Source organism: Poecilia formosa, unplaced genomic scaffold, assembly GCF_000485575.1.
Source record: "Poecilia formosa unplaced genomic scaffold, Poecilia_formosa-5.1.2 Scaffold302, whole genome shotgun sequence".
NCBI classification, from domain to species: Eukaryota; Metazoa; Chordata; class Actinopteri; order Cyprinodontiformes; family Poeciliidae; genus Poecilia; species Poecilia formosa.
This window is the reverse complement of record NW_006800241.1, coordinates 92,881-112,804: the sequence shown is the minus strand read 5'-3', so window position 1 is coordinate 112,804 and position 19,924 is coordinate 92,881. Positions and strand designations below refer to the sequence as shown.

The following is a 19,924-nucleotide window of genomic DNA, read 5'->3' as shown; positions in this document are numbered from 1 at the left end:
ATTTTCCATCTGGAAAATATATAGAAAACCAAGGGTTGTAGGGAAACAGAAAAAGATAATCTTGTGTTTTGTATTAAAGCTATTTCCCATACTGCTAAATTATAGTAATATATATTTTCTACAGAAATGTCATATATAACATTTAATTTGATCTTTTGCAGTATTTAGAGGGTTAAGTAAAAATAATAGAACTGTTAAACAAACCATGGACTCAGTTGCAAACTTCAGGCATCATTGCACATATATTATTCTTTTTTTATCACTATGTTGATTAATTAATTGAGTAGTGGTGGTAGTAGTGACTTTAACTGGGTAGCCATCTAGCATTCAGCTTCATTATAGTCATGCTTTTCAGTGTGTCCACTGAATTCCTTGAACTTGTCCCTTTAAAAAGTATTTGGGTTGACTTTATAGTTCTTATATAATGACTCTTCATATCTGGAGATATTACCAAGCAGATGACTATGAAGAAAGAAGTATGCAGTATGCAGCAAAAGTTTTCTCTTTGTTTTTTCCCCCTGGTACCCCAGGAAAGAAACATAAATTGCATTAAGGAATGGGAGAAGATGAATGTAAGTCAGTTTAAGCAAGAAAAAATAAATGTGTCAAAAACAGGGAGAATAATAAGACATGTAGGGCAACGGAGATTAATAAGACATTGCAGGCAGAGAGTGGATTGACATAAATTTTGTGACAAACTGATAGCTGATCAACGCTGTTTTATTTTGTTCACATTACCAATAAGCTTCCGGTACAGACGATATTATTTGTCGTGCGTTTGACTCGTTTGTTAGTCAGTTGTAAATCAGCTGACTGGTAGACACAAGCACTTCCGTTGTAGTTGTACAGGAATATAATACAACTTTCTGCACATCACAGCTACGAATCCAAGCCAAGAACTACTCACGGATAAAATAAGTCTTCAAAAACTAGCATGCGATAAATATTTACTTTATTTTCTCACAACGGTTACGTCATAAAGTTTGCCCTGGTGTCGCAGGCAAAAGCAAAAGATCGAGCTTAATTGAGAACCATAAAAGTACAGACGCATACGGCAACTTCTGCATCAAAGTATGTCTAGAATCACCAGTCCTCGTGTACTGTAATATCTGTGTGTAGTTACTGCACCAGATAAGAAAAGGAGTGATTCCTAAAAATCAGAATTTAGAGGTTTTTAAATCGATCTGCGATAGATGTATTAGGTCTGACTCAGAAACAGCGGGTCGAGGAAGAAAACACAAGCTAGCAGCTCTACGTCGCATTTCAGAGGTAAGAGCACAGACTGACACCTCATAAAAGTACTGTAGCGAGATATGAATGTTGTCTGAGGCTTTAAAATACATAATTTTACGTTTCTGTTGTTTCTAATAAGCTCATTTAAACTGGAACACAGCCACGTGCGTACAGAAGCGCAGACGCCTCCGTAAGGGTGCACTCGATTTATTGTACTCTATGCATTTGAGCGAGCGGAGTTTAACGGGCCTTTGGTTGTTTCAAGCAAGGAAAAGGTCAAACTCCACACATACGGTGTGTCCGATGAAACAAAACAAGCCTCCACCCATACGATGGCAACTAAAATAATGTACAGAAATGTACTTAAAAAAATAAATATATGAAAGCAGGAAAAGCCTGAACTGTGTATCCCGAATCTAAAGCATGAAACGCTCAGTGGAGAAATAGTTTCCACAGACAGGATTCAACACGTGAAGCAAACACGTGTGGTTTACATTTGGGAGTTTGAACGTTTACGTTGTGGGTTTATTATATTAAAAGCCACAATAGGGCTCCTAAAACAAGTTAGTGCTGGTTTAACTGAAAAATAAAAACATTTGAAATTATTCCAGCCAATTTAGAAAATTGTTAAATTGTTTAAAATAAGTATTCAGACCCCTTGAAGGTTTTCTAACTTGCCCATAGCACAGCATCATGTTGCCACCATCAGGTTTCACAGTACAACCTAAACTTCATTGTGCGTTTTGGGGATTTTAAACTAACAGAGTTTTGAATTCTTATTTAATGAATGATAAATGGTTTTTACCTTCTTTTTTTTTTTTTTTTGCCAAAAAGTTATCTGAAAAGTGTGGCATGTTTTTGTAATGGCCTGTCAGTTTAATGGGGTGGCCATCTTTCTGTCAGTTTGCCATACCTTTCCTTTTTTTTTTTTTAAACGACGGATTAAACAGTGCTCTATTCTTGAGTTTCTTCTTAGTTTTAGTTCAAATCCTACTCATGTGTTAGAACATTAACATTACCCATCTGTGGAAGCCATGCTGATCTCACCGAGTCGTTGTCTTTGGACTGTGAGTAAATAAAGATTCCTGTGTTGCTGTGCTGCAGGATCCAGCACCGTCTCTGGCTGCTGGTCATGGGTTTGACCAAACAGTACCTGCGCTACGCTGCCAGCGCCGTGTTCGGCGTCATCGGCAGCCAGCGGGCCAACATCGCCTACGTCACGCTTCGTGGCGGAGAAAAGGGCCGCTACGTTGCCGTGGCAGCGTGCGAACATGTCTTCATCTGGGACGTTCGAAAAGGAGAAAAGGTGAGACTTCAGGGCGGTGGCTCGGCTCGGCCCAGCTGTGACAAATTGTCCGCAGCCGTCTCAGACAGAATTTGCCGTCTTTCTTGTCCAGGTCCTGATCCTGCAGGGCCAGAAGCACGAGGTGAGCTTCCTCTGCCCGTCTCCGGACGGCGTTCACGTCGCCGTGGGTTACGAGGATGGCATGGTGCGGATCTTCAACCTGCTGAGCGGAGAGAGCAACGTTTCCTTCAACGGACACAAGTCCGGTGTCACGGCAATGAATTACGACTCTCTGGGCGCGCGGCTCGTCACCGGCTCCAAGGTAACGTTGACACGATTGGCACCAGAAAGCTACAGTGGAGTCACACACTTGACACTTTGAGTCTCATTTTGCCAAATTTCATGGTAACTTAACATGATGGGTCATGTGTGTGACAAAGACTGGGCGGAGGTGCCGGAGCTACACTGACTTGTTTTTATTTGATCTACTGATGTTTGCATGTAATTTTTTATTTTTTTTTTGCACCATCACGGCAAAAATAAAAGCAGATTACAATTAATCAATTAAAGAAGAAATTTCTTTAATTGATGCTAAATCAATGTAAAGTGTATTTTATATAAATATACATGTATAAATACGTCCTAGATTTGCGCACGAATGCTTAGGCCTGTCCCATTAACAAATGTTGCTGTACGATCAGTTGTCCCAAAAGTTCTTGTGATAAACGATATTGTTGTTTTGAGACGATTTTCAAGTGATATAATGGTAATAATGGAATAATAATGCAAGAACACGTTCTCAAAAATCAATAAACATTAAATTTGTAATAAACATTTAGCTCTGGAACCGGAAGACATTTGAAATATCCAAAATAAATAAACAAAACAACAGAAACAACAAATGAAATGAATGATAAAGTCTCTGTAATAATCATAATCAGCTTGAAATGAACTGAAATCTCATGAAATGTTAAAATTCACTCTCATTTGAAAAACCAACAACCGCCACCTCCTGCCTGTGAAGCGCGCTACTGTTCGCTGTGCTGCTTTCAGGAGGGAAGCAAAGCTGGAGAGGTCTGTCCAAAGTAGAGGGAGAGAAAAGGCAAAAGAAAGATACATAAGGAAGGTTAAGTTGAATATATTTTTAGTTCAGGCCTATTAAAATGACCTTAATGTCATTATGGTACTCAGTCAGCAGCCCTCTTCCCCATCCAGTGAAAGAAAATAAATGTAAAAATCTTCTGCTAGATTTGAAGCTGCTATTCACAGAAGTCGACATTCAGAGCTGTGTCGTTATACTTCCACTTCCCAGGCACTTTGTGTTGGTCTGTCCCATAAAGTCCTAATGAAACTGTGGTTGTAACGGGACGATATGTGAAGAAGTTCAAGAAGAGCGAAGACTTTCTCAAGTCACAGCTTTTGTCTCGCTTCAAGGTCGAATTCTGGTTCTCGCCGATTGGTTGCAGCTTTTCTCTCTGCTTCCCGTTTGCCTCTTCAGGACACAGACGTGATCGTGTGGGACATCATCAACGAGTGTGGACTGTACCGGCTGAGGGGACACAAGGACGTCATCACGCAGGCCTTGTTCCTCAAAGACAAGAACCTCCTGGTCTCAAGGTAACGGCCATTAGCTGCTGCGGCTGCCGGTGGAACAAAATGTCTTCCTTCGGTCGCTCTGTGCTTCAACAACTGTTGGAGTTTGTTCTGTAAACGTATAAAAGTCTTATTGACTTTGTCCAGTTAGAATGAGAGTTATCAAAAATGAAATCCATATTAAAAGAAATGGATTCTTTAGAATAGAAAAAAGAAATAAATGTTATTCTCCCTCAGGGGCAATATGGTAACTGTTTTATTTTATTACGATTACGATAGAAGTAATGATAGAGAAATGTACTTTTTGCTTCTTTACAGTCTTTCTTTGGTAGCTGTATTCAATCCAAGGTTTATTTTAAGCCTGGCGGGCCACCAGGCTTTACTTACGACCCCACCAGGCTAAGCATCGTTTATTTCTTCTTTTTTTTTATGTTTGCCTTTTCTAAGATGTTTTAGTTGCTATTTGGATTTTGTTAATAAGACATTTACAAATAATTAGTCATATTTTCAAATTTCCTGTCAATTTTAAATATTTTTTAACTCAAAAACACGGTAGCCTGCTGGATGGCTGTCCTAGGGCCCCTACCACCAGGTTTTCTGGGGAAACCCTGTAATAGTTTTAAGTAGTTTCTAAATCATCGTTGATTGAAATGTGTCAGTTTATAATGATAAAATCAAAACTCTTAGAAGGAATTTTTCACAATAAGGATAAACAATTAGATAAATACTCAACCCTGCTGTGCAGTTCTTACAAACAGAATGCAAAGAAATGTGTAACTGAGACGAGTGATTAAAAAGATAAACGTGCAACATGTGGATATATATTTTGGGATAAAGAATTCCCACTTGTGTCGGATACAAGCTGAGCTTTTCTTCTGTCTGGGCTTCACTTTCCAGTGAAATAAGTTGTAATGATGTTAGAAAGTAGTGAAGGAGTGCGGCCGTGTTTGTCAAACTGTGTTTCTGTGCTGCCGTCCAGCTCCAAGGACAGCTTTGTGAAGTGGTGGGATCTGGACACGCAGCACTGCTTTAAGACCATGGTGGGCCATCGCAGCGAGGTGAGCATCCAGTGTTTCAACTTTAATATAACTTTCATTATACAAGAGGGACAAGAAAAGATTGTGTTAACAGAAATTAGTCGATGGTACATTTTTCCCGAGCGTAACGGTGTGGACTTCCTCTCAGGTGTGGGGAATGGTTCTGTTGGACCGGGACAACAGGCTGCTGACGGGTTCGGCCGACAGCGAGCTCCGCGCCTGGGACATCCGCCGCCTGGAGGAGGTGAGGTTTTCTCCCCTAGAAACGGATCCGAACGCAGCCTGAATGTTTGACTCATGAGAAGGAAAAACAGCACTCTGGATCTTCTCTCAGAGCCTCTGCAGCTGTGACGTGCTTTTGGACCCGTCTTCTCTTTGAAGCTGCCACGTTTTAGGCCTTATTTGCTTTCGCCTGCTAGCGGCCCGCATCGGCTCATAACAGAACCAGAAGCGACAGAGCGCCATTTGACAGCTCATTGGCCTCGTTCTTCATCCGCTCACTCCGTCTCTTTACGTCCTGCTTAGGGAAAGGCTGAGGGTGAGCCCAGAGTGAAGAAGGGGAAAACTCTGCTGGAAGATGATGAGGATGATGACGGTAAAGAAGAAGAGGAGGAGGCGGAGACCGTGGAAGAGGTACGGAGGTCAATTTGAGTCGATTTGTCCCAGGAAATTCTTGTCAAATATATTGAAGTTTGTTTGGAGCTTGACAAAAGGAGGAAAATATTCACATATTTACACTCTAATTTGTTCTTAATGTGAAAAAAAAAAACATGCACCGATTCAACATTAATATCTGTATTGGTCCATGTATTGGGAAAAAAGTATATATTGGGAATTGGTCACATTGTGCCCAAGGTCAGATCTACTCAGTCTAATTCTATGTTTTGTGCTCTGAGCGACGTCATGTGTTATTATTATTTATTCGGTTTATTTTTTTACATGTTTGGCCAAAGGTAGTAAACTTGTTGTTTATGTCAGACGTCTTATTATTTATTTTACATTGCATCGTTATAATTTCTCTGATTGAACATATTAAAGGTTTGTTTTTACATGTTTGACCCAGAATGTGAAGTTGTAAGTGTGCTGAGCTGATGCAGAGTTAACACATACATTTGTAATTCAGCACCTTTATGTCTGTGTTAAAAGAAAAATGAGAAAGAAACAAATGTTTTCAGTCAGTTCAGCTCTGTTTTTCTGTATCGGATCGATATCGGCCGATACTCATATATCGGAAGTGAAAATGCTGGATCGGTGGATTCCTAGTTAAATATGTGAAAGCGAGTCCATCTGATGGTTTCGGATACCTAAATGTTCCCGTGTTTAAACACAGGAGGTTGTTGTTTGTGTGCCTGTAACTGGGCCGTCTTGCTCTGGTTTCCTCTTCAGCGCATCCTGAGCTGTCAGAAGGCCGGCTCCATCCTGAGAGAAGCCAGAGATCGGGTCGTTTCGCTGACAGCAGACTCCAAGGCCAGAGTCATCGCCTGCCACGTGAGTAAAGGATTCTCTGGATGCTCCTTCAGTCCCTAAAGTGTCTGTAAGCTGTTTGCTTTCCTCCTAATGGACACATTATGTTCTTTCTTTTTTTTAACAATTTGATCCTCTGTTCTCTGGTTTTAATAAAATGTTGCCTTCTTCTTAACGATGTCTTTTATTTGATTTTACATTATATTATTTGATTTCAATCACATCCCAGTCAGGAAAGGTGTGAAAGAAGGAATGATAAAGATTTCTACTTCCATGCAGACTTGTCCCCTACATCCCTTCTTTCATTTCTCTCTTTTGATCTTTTCATTTCTTCCTACTCTCTGTTTCTTTCTCCCCTTCTTCATTGAGCCCATCTGTCTTTCCTTCCTTTTATTTTGTCCTCTGTCCTTGTGTCCTTCCTCTTTTACAGACTTTTTGTTTCATTCTGTCCTTCCTTTCTTCCCTTCATCCACCCTCTCTCTTTGATCTTCCTTTCTTTCTTCGGTCCTTCCCTTTCTTGTGACATTTTTCTCCTTCATTTCTCTTTGCTACTTTCCATCTTGTCTTTTTTCCTTTTAATCTTTTTTTCTTCCCATATTTCTTCTTTTCATCTTTCCTCCTTTTCATCTTTCTTTTCTTTTTTCCTTTCTTCTTTTCACATATCTTCCTTCCTTCTGTCCTCCCTTTCTTCTCTTCATATCCTTCCTCCCTTGTTCTTTTGCCTGCTGTCGAGGTATTTTTACTCTTTACCATTTTATTTATTAGAATGTAACCGTCTGGTAGCTCTGGAAAGTTTAGTTTTTAGAAGTCTGAGATTTTAAGCTCAGTCAGACTTCTCTTGTGTGTTTCCGGTTTACATTTTCTGTCTCTCCCTTCTGGACCAGGGAAACGATGCGGTACTGGAAGTGTTCACGGTGCTGTCTGAGGAGGAAGTGCAGAGAAAAATGAACAAGAAGCTGAAGAAAGCCAAGAAGAAAGCAGCCAAGTGAGCTCAAATCAGACATGCTGCTGTGAATGGCTGACATGTTTTCATACCATCAGTTTAATTTCAGACATCCTGTTTGTACTTGGGATAAAGCAAACACTCTTAATAAATATGTGTAAGTTTAAAGTCAGAAGACTGAAACTCAGATGATGCTGATGGATTAATTTTAGACTTTAACATTACGTCTAAGGTATTGTTTAGGTTGCAGCCTTCCTCCCCCTCATGGACAAGCAGGTATAGAAAATGAATAGATTTCAATACACTGGGGCAAACCCTGAATATAATAATAAAATAAAATAATGGATAGATTTAAATAAACAAGTGTCCGGCCAAAAAGGAGTTCCAGACTTGTGCAGCTTTTACAATAAATGCAGACTAACCCAAATAATTTTTCAGTGAGCATCAACAATGTGTATAAATTGCAGTAACAAGGTGTGAATGCTACAATTAAAACATACGGGTGGAATCTGAAGGGGTAAACAACAGGGATGTGAGGATGGATCCCTGAGGAACACCTGTACTAGAGATAATTCACACATTTCTGACAGACAGTCATGGGCTGACCTGTCTGACGGAGGAATGGATTTAGATACAGAGTTTGGTATTTTATTGTTGGGAAACTGGATACTTTGTCTTGTGGCCTCTTTTTACCATCTATAATACAGTTTAACCAAAATAACACTAATGTACAAGTGGTTAAAGGGTTTATTATTAAAGTTGTGTACTTTGTTCTACTTTCACCGACCTTCCATCTTTTTATTTGCTCTCAAGCTGCTGCCAGTTTCTGTGAGTTTGGTGGTTTTGATGTGACGATCAGATGCTGATTGTTGGTGTGCTGCTCCCCCCTGCTGCAGAACGCAGGAAGGTGCAGGCGATCAGACAGCAGAGCCGGTGGTGGAGAGAACGCTGAAGGACGAGATCATTAGGCTGACGAACATCAAGGCTTCTGCGAAGATCAGGTGAGACACAGAGAGAGGAGACGATGACGATCGCAGCGTTTAGACTAGATTTGTTGCTACAGTTTCTTCCGTGTTTTCTCCTCAGGTGGGCGGACGTCCTGTCGTGTGCAGGCGGAGAGCTGAAGGTGGCGCTGCTGCTTCAGAACAACACCGTCGAGACCTACAGCCTGAAGACCTCCGACAAGAACCCGGCGGCCAATAAGACGGCCCGGCTCACGCTGGGCGGCCACCGCACCGACGTCCGCACGCTGGCCTTCAGCTCCGACAACCTGGCCGTCCTGTCGGCCTCCGGAGACACGGTCAAAGTCTGGAACAGGTGACGGCGCCGACCGGAAAGCAAAACCCGGGAACTAGTTCTCATCTCTATGGGATCGGTCTTCTAACTGGAGGAGGACTATCATCTTCTTAAAATTGTGTTAATTGTCAGAATAATCTATTAATCAGTTTAAAAAGAAAAAAGTCAAATCGATGAATCATCAGAATAGTTGATTAAACGTCACGTTATTCAGATTGTTGATTTAGCATCTTAAGCTTTTTGTTTTTTAAGGGATGCACTGATATGAAAACTTGGGCAGATATTGATATCTAATATTAATATTGCTATTACAGCCGATAACAATATTTACCAATATTATATGTACATATTACAATTATATATTATCTAGCGTTTCAACACCTTTGAAAAAAAGAAAGACCAGAAACAGACGGCAACCAGATGAAAAATATATCAGTTGTTCATATCGGCCCAGTTTGACTGATTGAAAAAATGACTAATATCGGCCGATACCGACGGTATTGACGATATATTGTGCATCCCTACCTTTTTTATATCAGAAATACATTGAGAGGATTTTTTTTTAAGCAAATAGACTTTTTCTGAGTCTGTATACTGAAGTGATTAATCGATTACTAAATTAGTTGACGGTTATTTCACTAATCAATTAATCGCGATTAGTCCGATTAATCGTTTCTGCCCTAAACTGGAGGTTTTTGTGCGTGTCGCAGGTCCACTCTGCAGGTGATTCGCACCATGGCGTGTGAGTACGCGCTCTGCTCACTCTTTGTGCCCGGAGACAGACAGATAATCCTGGGAACGAAGGTATTTGGACTCCATGTGGGTCGTGGCCAGCGTCAACTCCTCCCCAAAGTTCCTCCCTTTCCTTCAACTCTGCGATTCTGCTCCTCTCCTGTCAGAGTGGGAAGCTGCAGATCTTTGAGCTGGCCTCAGGAAGCCTTCTGGAAACGGTGGACGCCCACAGTGGAGCTGTGTGGTCACTGTGCGTGGCACCGGATCAGGTAAACCGGACCGCCGGGAGAACTCTGGGACGGGCTCCACCGTGAGAGTCCGGATTGCTTGATAGTGAATTACTATAATTTGGGTTTTGTGTGTGTCGTGCAGAGGGGAATTATCTCTGGAAGCGCTGATAAGACGGTGAAGTTCTGGGAGTTTGAGCTCGTCAGAGACAAAGAGACGGACCAGAAGTGAGTTCAGTGTTGAATAACAACACATCATCAACACACTTTAAGGGATGTGGTGCTATTATGCTTCATTTTTATTTAATTTTATTTTTTTTTAAGGATGCACTTCACCAGGTCACTTCTGCACGTGCTAAGTTACCAATAAATTACCCCGTTGTTGGCAATTTTTTATTATTATTTTTGGTCAAAAAAAAATAAAATAAAATAAAAAAATTGTTTTCGGCCAAACTTGGAATCAGCAGATTAGGCTTTTTTTTGTAAATTGGTGCATAAAAACCAATTATTACATACGAGCAAACAGAGGTACTGACCTACAAAGTAACCAATTAGATACAAGAACAAACAACAATAAGATAAAGCGGTACAAATTAAACTGGATACATTTAACACAAAACCCAGAACATAACCAAGTGGTGTCACTAAATAGATCATTTTTTTACTTTTAATCTTGGATTGTTTTTGTTATTTTTCTTTTTTTCTAATATTTCTTGTTTTATTTGTTCTAGGGTCTCCTTCCCACCGAGAAAGTGGGAAAGAGAGGAGAACAAACATGTCAGATCAAATAATAAATAAATAGTGATCTTAGTCTTTTGTACCGATTGCAGTTTTTCAGCCAATGGATTTTTAAAGACCGTGATCAGCCAGAAAAAAATTTGTTTTTGTTTTTGTTTAGTTTCTCCATAACGGCTCTTCCACATTATCACATTTCCCCTCCTCATATTACCTGATTAAATCTCTGATTTTTCTGTAATTCTTTGGCAGGCGGCTGACGGTGAAACACACTCGCACGCTGCAGCTGGACGAAGACGTTCTGTGTGTGAAGTTTTCTCCTGACCACAGACTGCTGGCCGTCTCTTTGTTGGACTGCACCGTCAAGGTCTTCTACACAGACACCCTGAAGGTAAACCTCGCTTATTCATGAGGGATCAACGAGCGTTTGATACGCCGCATATCTGAGGACATTTTAACCAACCAACCCGCCTGTTGTCCTTGTTTCGCTTTCAGTTCTTCTTGTCCCTGTATGGACACAAGCTGCCGGTCCTTTGTTTGGACATCACACATGTGAGTGGCTCAGGCTGCAGAAGTATCAGTTCTGTGAATTTGAAAGCAATCTATTTTCATTGTTGTTTAATGGATTGGGTGATTATATCTAACCTGCACTAGAGAAGAAGTAAGTAATGTTTCCTGATAAACCTAATGCAGCTCAGTAAAACTCTATTGTCAATATTCAGACCAGTTAGGTCTGTTGTGATAAACTCTGCTGTGTGATAAATTATCCCAGTAATTATTGCGATAAACGATAATATTGTTATGAGACCATTTTCAGGTAGTACATCAATAATGGCAATAATAATGCCAGTGCGCCTCCTCAGAGACCCGATAAACTTGAATTTTAGGATGAACACTTACCACTGGAACTATGACAAATACTAAATATCCAAAATAAAACACAACGAAAAATGAGAAATAAAACAGAAATGGAGAACACACAACCAGAACCATGAATGAAATGGATTATGAAGTCTCTCTAAACCAAATTACCCTTAAAAATATTAATAATCTGGGTGGAAATGATCAAAATCATTTTAATTTATCGTCCTGTTAATTGGTTGAGTGCTTATTGCGACAGGCTTAACCTCCGTCAGAGGGTGGCGCTATACACACAGCAAGTAAAGAAAACAACAACCAGATATTAAGTTAAAGATCTAACAGAATAAAAATCCAAAGGTAATAAAACTTAAAATCCCAAATCGCTCCAGATGGTGAAAATTCTGGCAAACTCTCAGCCAATCATCAAAAAGCTTTTAACGCAAGAACACAACTAACGTTCAGTTTGATCTGTTCCTGCTTTCATTGCTGGACTCTTGACTCTGCTTTCTTTAACTAGGACAGCGCTCTGATCGCCACCGGCTCTGCAGACAGGAATGTAAAGATCTGGGGTCTGGATTTCGGCGACTGCCACAGATCTTTGTTCGCTCATGACGACAGGTACAGACCGACACGCGCAGTAAGAAATCTAGCGCACGTTCGCTGGAGCAGCGGCGCTCTTTCTTCTCACCACATCTCGATCGTCTCGATTTTTCCCGCCTCTAATCGAAGCGTTGCAGATTTCAGAGGTTTGCTCATCTCCATGTCCTCCCTGCTCTCCCCAGTGTCATGTTTCTCCAGTTCGTCCCCAAGACTCATTTGTTCTTCACCGCCGGGAAGGACAAGAAGATCAAGCAGTGGGACGCTGACAAGTTTGAGCTCATTCAGACCCTGGAGGTGACTGTTCTCCGCTCACGGCCCCTCCGCTCACGGCCCCGACTCTGACCTGCTCTGTCTGGGTTTCAGGGTCACCATCGGGAGGTCTGGTGTCTGGCCATCAGCCCCAACGGAGATCACCTGGTGTCGTCGTCTCACGACAAGTCCCTGCGTCTGTGGGAGAGGACCAGGGAGCCCATCATCCTGGAAGAGGAGCGGGAGATGGTGAGCTGGGAGCGTCGATGTGGCCTGCCCAGCACTCGGCGTCTCTTTTTACGCTCTGTTTGCGTTCGCAGGAGAGAGAAGCTGAATTTGAAGAGAGCATGGCCAAAGGAGACGCACCTGTGGTGAGCGCCACCGTTTTTAAGTTTCCAAACTTGATTTTTTTTTTTTTCATCTCACCTTAGCTAAAATAACTTTATAGCAAGGGATGCTTACAATTAATTGACAATTAATGGTTTATTAGACTAAAACTAGTTTCAATTCATTAACTAACAACTTAGACCTTTTCTTAGCGTTGTAGTTTGGCTGCCACCCAGAAGAGGGCGCCATTGATCATCCTTAAGTGGAGCCAGTTGATACAGAAATAAAGATGGCGGGGCCACACCAGAACGGGAAATACAAACAATCCAAACAGAGTCCAGGATGGGAATCAAAATACACTTTATGCGGTTTTGTTTTGGAATATAAACACTCAACAAATTCCTTAAGTTATCAACTTAGTAGCGCTGATTCAGCCAAAGTGCTGCATGACAGAGCAGCATCAGCATTTCTTTAAAAATGTAGCCCTTTATGATATGGAAAGATGGTCGGCCCACTTGATACAACAGAAAACTCATGTTTTTTAGAAAATGAGTTTAAAAAATTTATCAATAAATCGTCTGTCAATCGATAAATCAACTTTAGATTAACTTATTAATCGATAACTTGCATCCCTAATTTTAGCTTAAGCAGCTCAAAATCCGGTTTTAGTTCATTTAATATTAATCTTAAATAAAAGTTTCTCTTTTTGTTCAGTGTAATTTTGCTGCTTACAGAATGTTAATCATGGATGTAGTATCGATTATCTCTCCAGTCAGGTTTCATAAAGAAAGGCCGTTTGTTGCTGTTTGAGGGCAGCGAGCCGTGGATTAACGTTTCTCCGTCTGCAGGTGCCAGGAGAGACGGAGGGAGAGGCGGCACCGGCTGGGAAGAAGAGCATCGAGACGGTGAAAGCTGTAAGTCGCCTTCTGCTCCGTTAGCATCTCTGAAGCTAAACGGGGACGGTAACCATGGGCCACTTTCCTGCAGGCGGAGCGAATCATGGAGGCTCTGGAGCTTTACCGAGAAGAAACCAGGAAGTCGGAGGAGCACAAGTATTTCTGTGAGAAAGCTGGGAAAGAGGTAAGAACGTGTTTCCTCCTTTCTGCGTCAGATGCTCACATATCCTGTTCCAGAACGGCTTAGCCGAGTTAGGACTGATACTAAAAACATCTGAATGGCCTGTTTTTCAGTTGCCTCCTCCTAAACCCAACCCTATCCTCGTTGCCTTTGGAAACGTTACAGTAAGTCAGTTTCTAAACGTAAAAGGAAAAACAAACATTTATGCGGTTTGTAACCTTGATGTCTCACTCTTTCCTCTCTTGCAGCCGTCCCGCTACGTTTTAGACGTCATAAGAAAAGTCAGATCCAGGTAAAAAAATATGAACAGAACCATTCCTCTCTCTTTTTCTGTACATTTAGAAACACTGTTTATTATTATTTTTCCTTCTGTGGTGACCACCAGTGAGCTGGAGATTTCTCTGCTGGTGCTGCCGTTTCCTTACGTCCCTGAGCTGCTGAAGCTCTTCAGCTCCTACATCCAGCAGGGCCTGGAGGTGGAGCTCGTCTGCCGCTGCCTGTTCTTCCTTCTCAAGTAAGACCGAGCTGTTTGACCGAGAAAACAACCACCGATGTGTCGATTTGTTCGTTGACATTTCATCATCTTGCTGATTTTACATGTAGTTTAATTTTGAGTATTCTTGTTTTGTTGTAATTACTAACTTTATCTACACAGCAGATCCAGTTACTGATAGACATGTTTGCTGAGAGACATTCTTGGAATCACTTAAAACGTTCTTTATTACAGCTCAACAAGCTTTCTGAAGGTCTTTAAGCTTTTCTTTAATAATTTATTTATTTTTAGGTATCCAAGGACAATATACGAAAAAAGCAATAAAACAGAAGAATGCAAAATGTTGACGTTCCTAAGACATGGTTTTATAACTTAACTTTTTCTATAACTTTCTTTGTGAAATTGAGTGATTTATTTCACAATACATTACTTTATTGTGAAATAATTCTGGAAACAGAATTTTTCTGTTTCCATCAATCTTTTCAAACGTGATTCTTTGAAATGCACTTTAAAAAATATAGATGAAAACACTCCTACAGAGACAGAATCTTTTTACATTTGTTCGATCAAATCCACATATTACCCCAACTTTGCAATATTCAACATTTTTATATGAATATTTCTGAATTTTTGTTTTAATTGTAACTGCAGCTACGGTGGATTGTTTGCTTTCAGGATCCATTTTGGTCAGATCACCAGTAACCAGATGTTGGTGTCCGTCATCGACGAGCTGAAGACCAATACGCTCTCCAAAGTCTGCCAAATCAGAGTAAGTTATCATCTGCGTAGAAACAAACAAATCATCTTCGTACAAACCTGAATGGATTTCAGGTTTGTAATGGGTAATGAAGGGTTTCCAGAAACTGTAAAATCAGTCATTGAAGTCTGAATTTAAAGTTTTCAGCTTTTCTAACTCAAAAAAGATCCTTATATCTCATAACCTTAAAGTTGATGGCAGATTATCATTTTACAACTACAATATAATTCAACATATCGTCTGCATAGAGAGCAAGGCGGTTGGTTTTCATCAGCAGTGTTTTTTTCTGCAACATGTCTGATTTTCTAATTCTGTTGCTTCAGGATGTGCTGGGCTTCAACAGCGCCGCCCTCCAGTTCCTCCAACGGGAGATCGAGAGCAAAGAGGACGTGATGTTCTTCGCCGATGCCACGGGCCAGCTGGAGGAGAAGAAGAAGAGGAGGAGGAAGAGGGAGCGCACTGTTCTGACTATCGCTTAATTTATAAAGAACGTTTTTGGTGTTTTGATACAAATTTCCTTCCAGCTTTAATTCAGGCTCGGACCAGGTGTATTAGTTTTATATGTTGTGAAACCCTGACAGGATGTAGCTCAGTGGTAAGCAGTGACATGCTTTATTCCCCAAATAAACAGAGTCTGAAGTTTTCTCACACAGCATCGTTTGTAACAAGTAAATCCTGTGTGGCTGAGCGAGCCATCCGTGTGCACACTGCAGCCGCTATAAAACGCAGTAATGTGCGGTCAGGTTTTTAATGGATCCATGTCATGTTTAAAGCCGCGCTGCGTTCGTGATCACCACGCACAGAGGACACGTTTGATTTAGGCTGGTTCCGCTTCACAAGCCTACAGGGAGGCGTTCAGGTCCCGTCAGACGGTCTGGGATGTGGCAGCAGTTTAGGAGGCTGTCGACGGTCCTGAGGTTCAGCTGAGTCAATAACTTTCAAGTTTATTTCAGCAATTCATTTTTTAAAAGGGAAACTCAAATATGGATTCATTACGTACACTGATTCACTGTAAAGGCGACTTACTATGCTTTCTTGACAGGTCAGGATACAATATATAGCTGTACAAAACATGTCCATTGCCTTTTTTTTTTTTGGACAAAATTATTCTTGGATGAGGCTTTAGTTTAGTCAGTTCTGCCTATTTTCTATTTTGAGCTTTCAGAATGATCTGTTTTAAGACCTCCAAGCTGCTGCTTGCTACGTTCCCCATCACATCTACACTTGCATTTGCAATTATACAGCTGTACAGCTTTGAAAAGCAGAAGTAGAGCATCCCGTACAACCATCAGGAATGCAGCAAGTGGTTTCTGGATAGTAAGTCAACAACCAAATACTTGTCTTTTTCCAGCAGCCGTTGTACAGCTCATACAGCGTTAAAACCAGCTTAATAAAGTCCGGTCCCAAAACTCACATTTCCACAATACATTACTGCATGTGACGTTTTGAATTAAAAGGAGAAATGCCTTTGTTTTTGTCTTTATTGAAAATTTTAAGAAAATGGTACAAGGCACACATCGGTAACAAAAGTTTGACATGATAAACTGCAGAAAAAAGGATAAATGAAAAAAATAGTTACACTAAATGTGTGGTAAATAAAACAGAAAATGTTGCAAAATTTGAGAGGATACAAATTTTAAGCTATCAGCGTATTAGTATAAACATTGGGCTTTTGTGTTGCAATATTTAAGCACTTCGTTAAATAAAAGTGTCTCACTTAAATATTAAAGATGGGGGGTGATTTTTAGTAAACATTTGTGAATTAAAAAAAGGTTAAAGTGTTACCATAAATTGGCTCTTCATCACTTTTTAGAAGACCAAAATTTATTATATCAAACCTTAAAAGAGGAATACATTTCTTACACAAGATCCAGTTTTCCTACGCATAGGAATTGGTATTTATGTTGAAGTTCTTTTGCAGCAAGTCAATGCAATGATAAACTTCATTCATAACTTTGAAATACATTTTTTGTAGGAGTGGAAAAGAAAGATATTTGGTTCTTATTTTTAGAGATACTATAACAAAGTAAAAGTCATGACTTTTACTTTGTGGAAACATTTAAGAGTTCATTTCAATGTTGGATCTCAAAGTGAGAATAAATGCATGTTGCAGTGAGACCAGACCACAATTCTTCCATGATGATGATTAAAACTAGATGATGACTACTTTGTCTCAGAATCTAAGAGTAACTCGATGAAAACAAGAAACAGCAAAGGACAAGATAAAGACAACCAAAGTGACCACAGAAAGTGCAATGCAGGCCTTAAAAACGTTAAAATTCTGATAAGAGAACAGTGGAGCAAAACATGGTCAAAGTCAACTACATCCCTGTTGGACTGACGCATTACATAATCAGTCCACGGAAAAGAATCCATGCTGTACCCTTGATTTTACATACCTGGATGTGAAAACGAACAGCCGTAAAAAGGAAGTCTCCGTTTTTTCATGCAAAATGCACTTTTAATGGGTGCCATGCAGTGTACATGTACACATACAGGTCACATCTGTTTTACTGTGAAACGCATTGGTTCAGTCACACACGTCAATAAAGAAAAGCAGTTCAGGCCAACAAAATACCTGAGCAGAGGTAACTATTACTCCATGTTGAAGCAGACACACGTCGATTTAGCCTGGCAAATAGTAAACTACCGTTTACCTCCTAGAGCTTTTCTAAACAAGAGAAACGGCACTAGTCGTCCTCAATGTTCCAGACCAAAATGTGGAGATGATGAGACGGTCAGACATTTGTTTTGGGTACGTTCCTTTGCTCAACGGGTGTGGTTATTATCGTTACCGTGGTTACAGGTTATTATTTTATACGAAACAATAGCCTATGTGTTGCTGAAGGAAAATTGGGGGAGGAATGATTTTTTTTGTGGTGGATAATTGTTAATTGTGTAAGACGCTCTTTGGAAAGCGAGGAACATCCTGATTTTTATGAAACGTGAAGTAGCAGAAACAACTGTAACAAAGAGTGTGGCTACATTTGTTAAAGATTATTTGTAAAACCTCTGGGTAAACAAAATGTTAATGTGGAAAATACCTGGAAAATTTTACTTTAGACTAAATAGAATTTGTACATCTCAACTGAATGAACGGTTTGTGTATTATGCAATATTTATTTTATCGTTGTAATACTTGTCATTAACCGTCTGCCTCTGATGTAATTTTGCCAAGAACTAATAAAATCTTTGAAAAGTTGAAATTGAGACACCCACTGAACAGTTTACAGCAGGATTAAGATTAATGGGGACCTAATGGATAGAATACAATTAGAAAGGGGCTGCCGCCAAGGCTGCCCCCTCAGCCCCACATTGTTTGCGCTTTTTATCGAGCCTCTAGTGCAGGCCATCAGAGAACGCAAGAATATTATGGGTGTAAATATTAAAGGCACAGAGCACAAGATATGCCTTTACGCTGATGATATCCTCATGACGCTAACTGACCCGGAGACCAGCCTACCTAACCTTTTTTCCCTTTTGAAAATATTTGGCATGTACTCTGGGTATAAGTTAAATCTGCAGAAAACACAAACCCTTTCATTCAATTATCAACCATCACTAAGAATTCAGAAGCTGTCCGGATTCTGCTGGGACAATAAATGTATAAAATATCTGGGGGTTAATATCCCTGCAGAGTTATCCGACCTTTTTGAATACAATTATACCCCACTGACAGAAGAGATTAAGGCGGATCTGCAACGTTGGTCGTTGTTAACTATGAATCTATATAATCGCATAGATATAATAAAAATGAACCTTTTACCAAGGCTTCTCTATCTTTTTCAGGCTTTGCCTATAAAAATACCCGACAGACAATTCCACAACTGGGATAGAATAATCTCAAATTATTATAAACAAAAACCCAGAGTAAGATTTCAAACATTATAACTATCAAAGGAAAAGGGTGGTTGGGCGTTACCACACATGGAGGACTATTATAGAGCAGCACAGATGAGAGTGATGGTTGGTTGGTGTGACCCAACATGTGAAACAAAATGGAAAGAGATAGACATGTCTTACACCAACACACCCCTACAATCCTTGCTCGGAGATCGTTATCTCATTTAAAAACACATAGATTCTGACCTAATACCCTTAGGAACAAAGGTACCGTTGGACGTTTGGTATAAAATATCAAAACAAGTACAAATTGAAAGAAATGCCTGTATTTTGAGATGGCCTGCCTCCGATAGAGATTTTCCCCCGTCACGATTCAATGGGCACAAAAAGGCATAACAAGCTATTGGAAAATTACAAATAACGAATTAAAAAGTTTTATACAACTTCAAAATAACTACAACTTGGAAAAACCTGATTTTTATAGGTACCTCCAACTAAGACACCACTACAATAAGAGTATAAAGCGCTTGGAGGAGGAAGAGACTTCGAGTAACGGAAGACCCCCTGGAAAAATAATATCCAAACTATATTCATGCCTGCAAATGGGAAGGAAACGTGATACAACATATATCAAGGTAAAATGGGAAAAAGATGCTAAAATATGTAACTCTGTGATTCACACATCAAGTTCAGGCCTTTGGAAGGAATTTACCTGGAAATGTATGGTACTTTTTTTATTACACCGAACATTAGAGGTAAACACTGTAACAACACTGAAAAGGCAAAATGTTGGAGGAACTGTGGGAATGAGTCTGCGGGACATTTTCATATCTTCTGGGAATGTACAGAGATTACACCCTTTTGGCTGGAGGTGATGGGGGAAATCAATGCTAAAATGAACCTGAATCTGCAATATGATGTTGCTGTGGTGCTCCTGGGTGATCTACCCCAGACACTGGAGAAATCGGATAGATATCTGCTCTTGGTACTGTTAGCAGGAGCAAGGAAAGCGATAACCCGCAGGTGGTTGGACCCGGAACCGCTAGCGATCTCGGAATGGAGAGAGATAGTCGGGGAAATCCATACAATGGAGAGACTGACTTTCTCATTAAGACTTGCTACTCACAAATACAACAAATATTGGAAAAAACTGAAACCTCTATAACAAATGA

At 40.3% G+C, this 19,924-nt stretch overlaps 1 protein-coding gene across 1 annotated transcript; it reads left to right on the top strand.

Annotated features, from left to right (window-relative positions):
- The first annotated feature begins 843 nt into the window (after positions 1–843).
- Positions 844–17,873, top strand: wdr3 (WD repeat domain 3). Its single transcript, XM_007572503.2, has 27 exons — positions 844–1,269; positions 2,338–2,539; positions 2,631–2,840; positions 4,017–4,135; positions 5,091–5,169; positions 5,297–5,392; positions 5,674–5,781; positions 6,535–6,636; positions 7,497–7,597; positions 8,452–8,556; positions 8,642–8,872; positions 9,562–9,655; positions 9,751–9,852; positions 9,956–10,038; positions 10,798–10,936; positions 11,041–11,097; positions 11,924–12,024; positions 12,189–12,300; positions 12,370–12,504; positions 12,576–12,626; positions 13,431–13,496; positions 13,570–13,662; positions 13,773–13,823; positions 13,908–13,951; positions 14,045–14,173; positions 14,828–14,921; positions 15,233–17,873. Exons 2-27 carry the CDS (start codon positions 2,366–2,368, stop codon positions 15,386–15,388), a joined length of 2,832 nt encoding a protein of 943 aa, XP_007572565.1. The 5' UTR covers positions 844–1,269; positions 2,338–2,365; the 3' UTR covers positions 15,389–17,873.
- Positions 17,874–19,924: the final 2,051 nt, after the last annotated feature.

Excerpts from the sequence above, each read along its gene's own strand:
- wdr3 (XM_007572503.2), top strand. The coding sequence starts at position 2,366 with ATGGGTTTGACCAAACAGTACCTGCGCTACGCTGCCAGCGCCGTGTTC. Across the intron at positions 12,025-12,188 it reads TTGTTCGCTCATGACGACAG|TGTCATGTTTCTCCAGTTCG; the intron begins GTACAGACCGAC and ends TGCTCTCCCCAG. Across the intron at positions 14,922-15,232 it reads CCAAAGTCTGCCAAATCAGA|GATGTGCTGGGCTTCAACAG; the intron begins GTAAGTTATCAT and ends CTGTTGCTTCAG.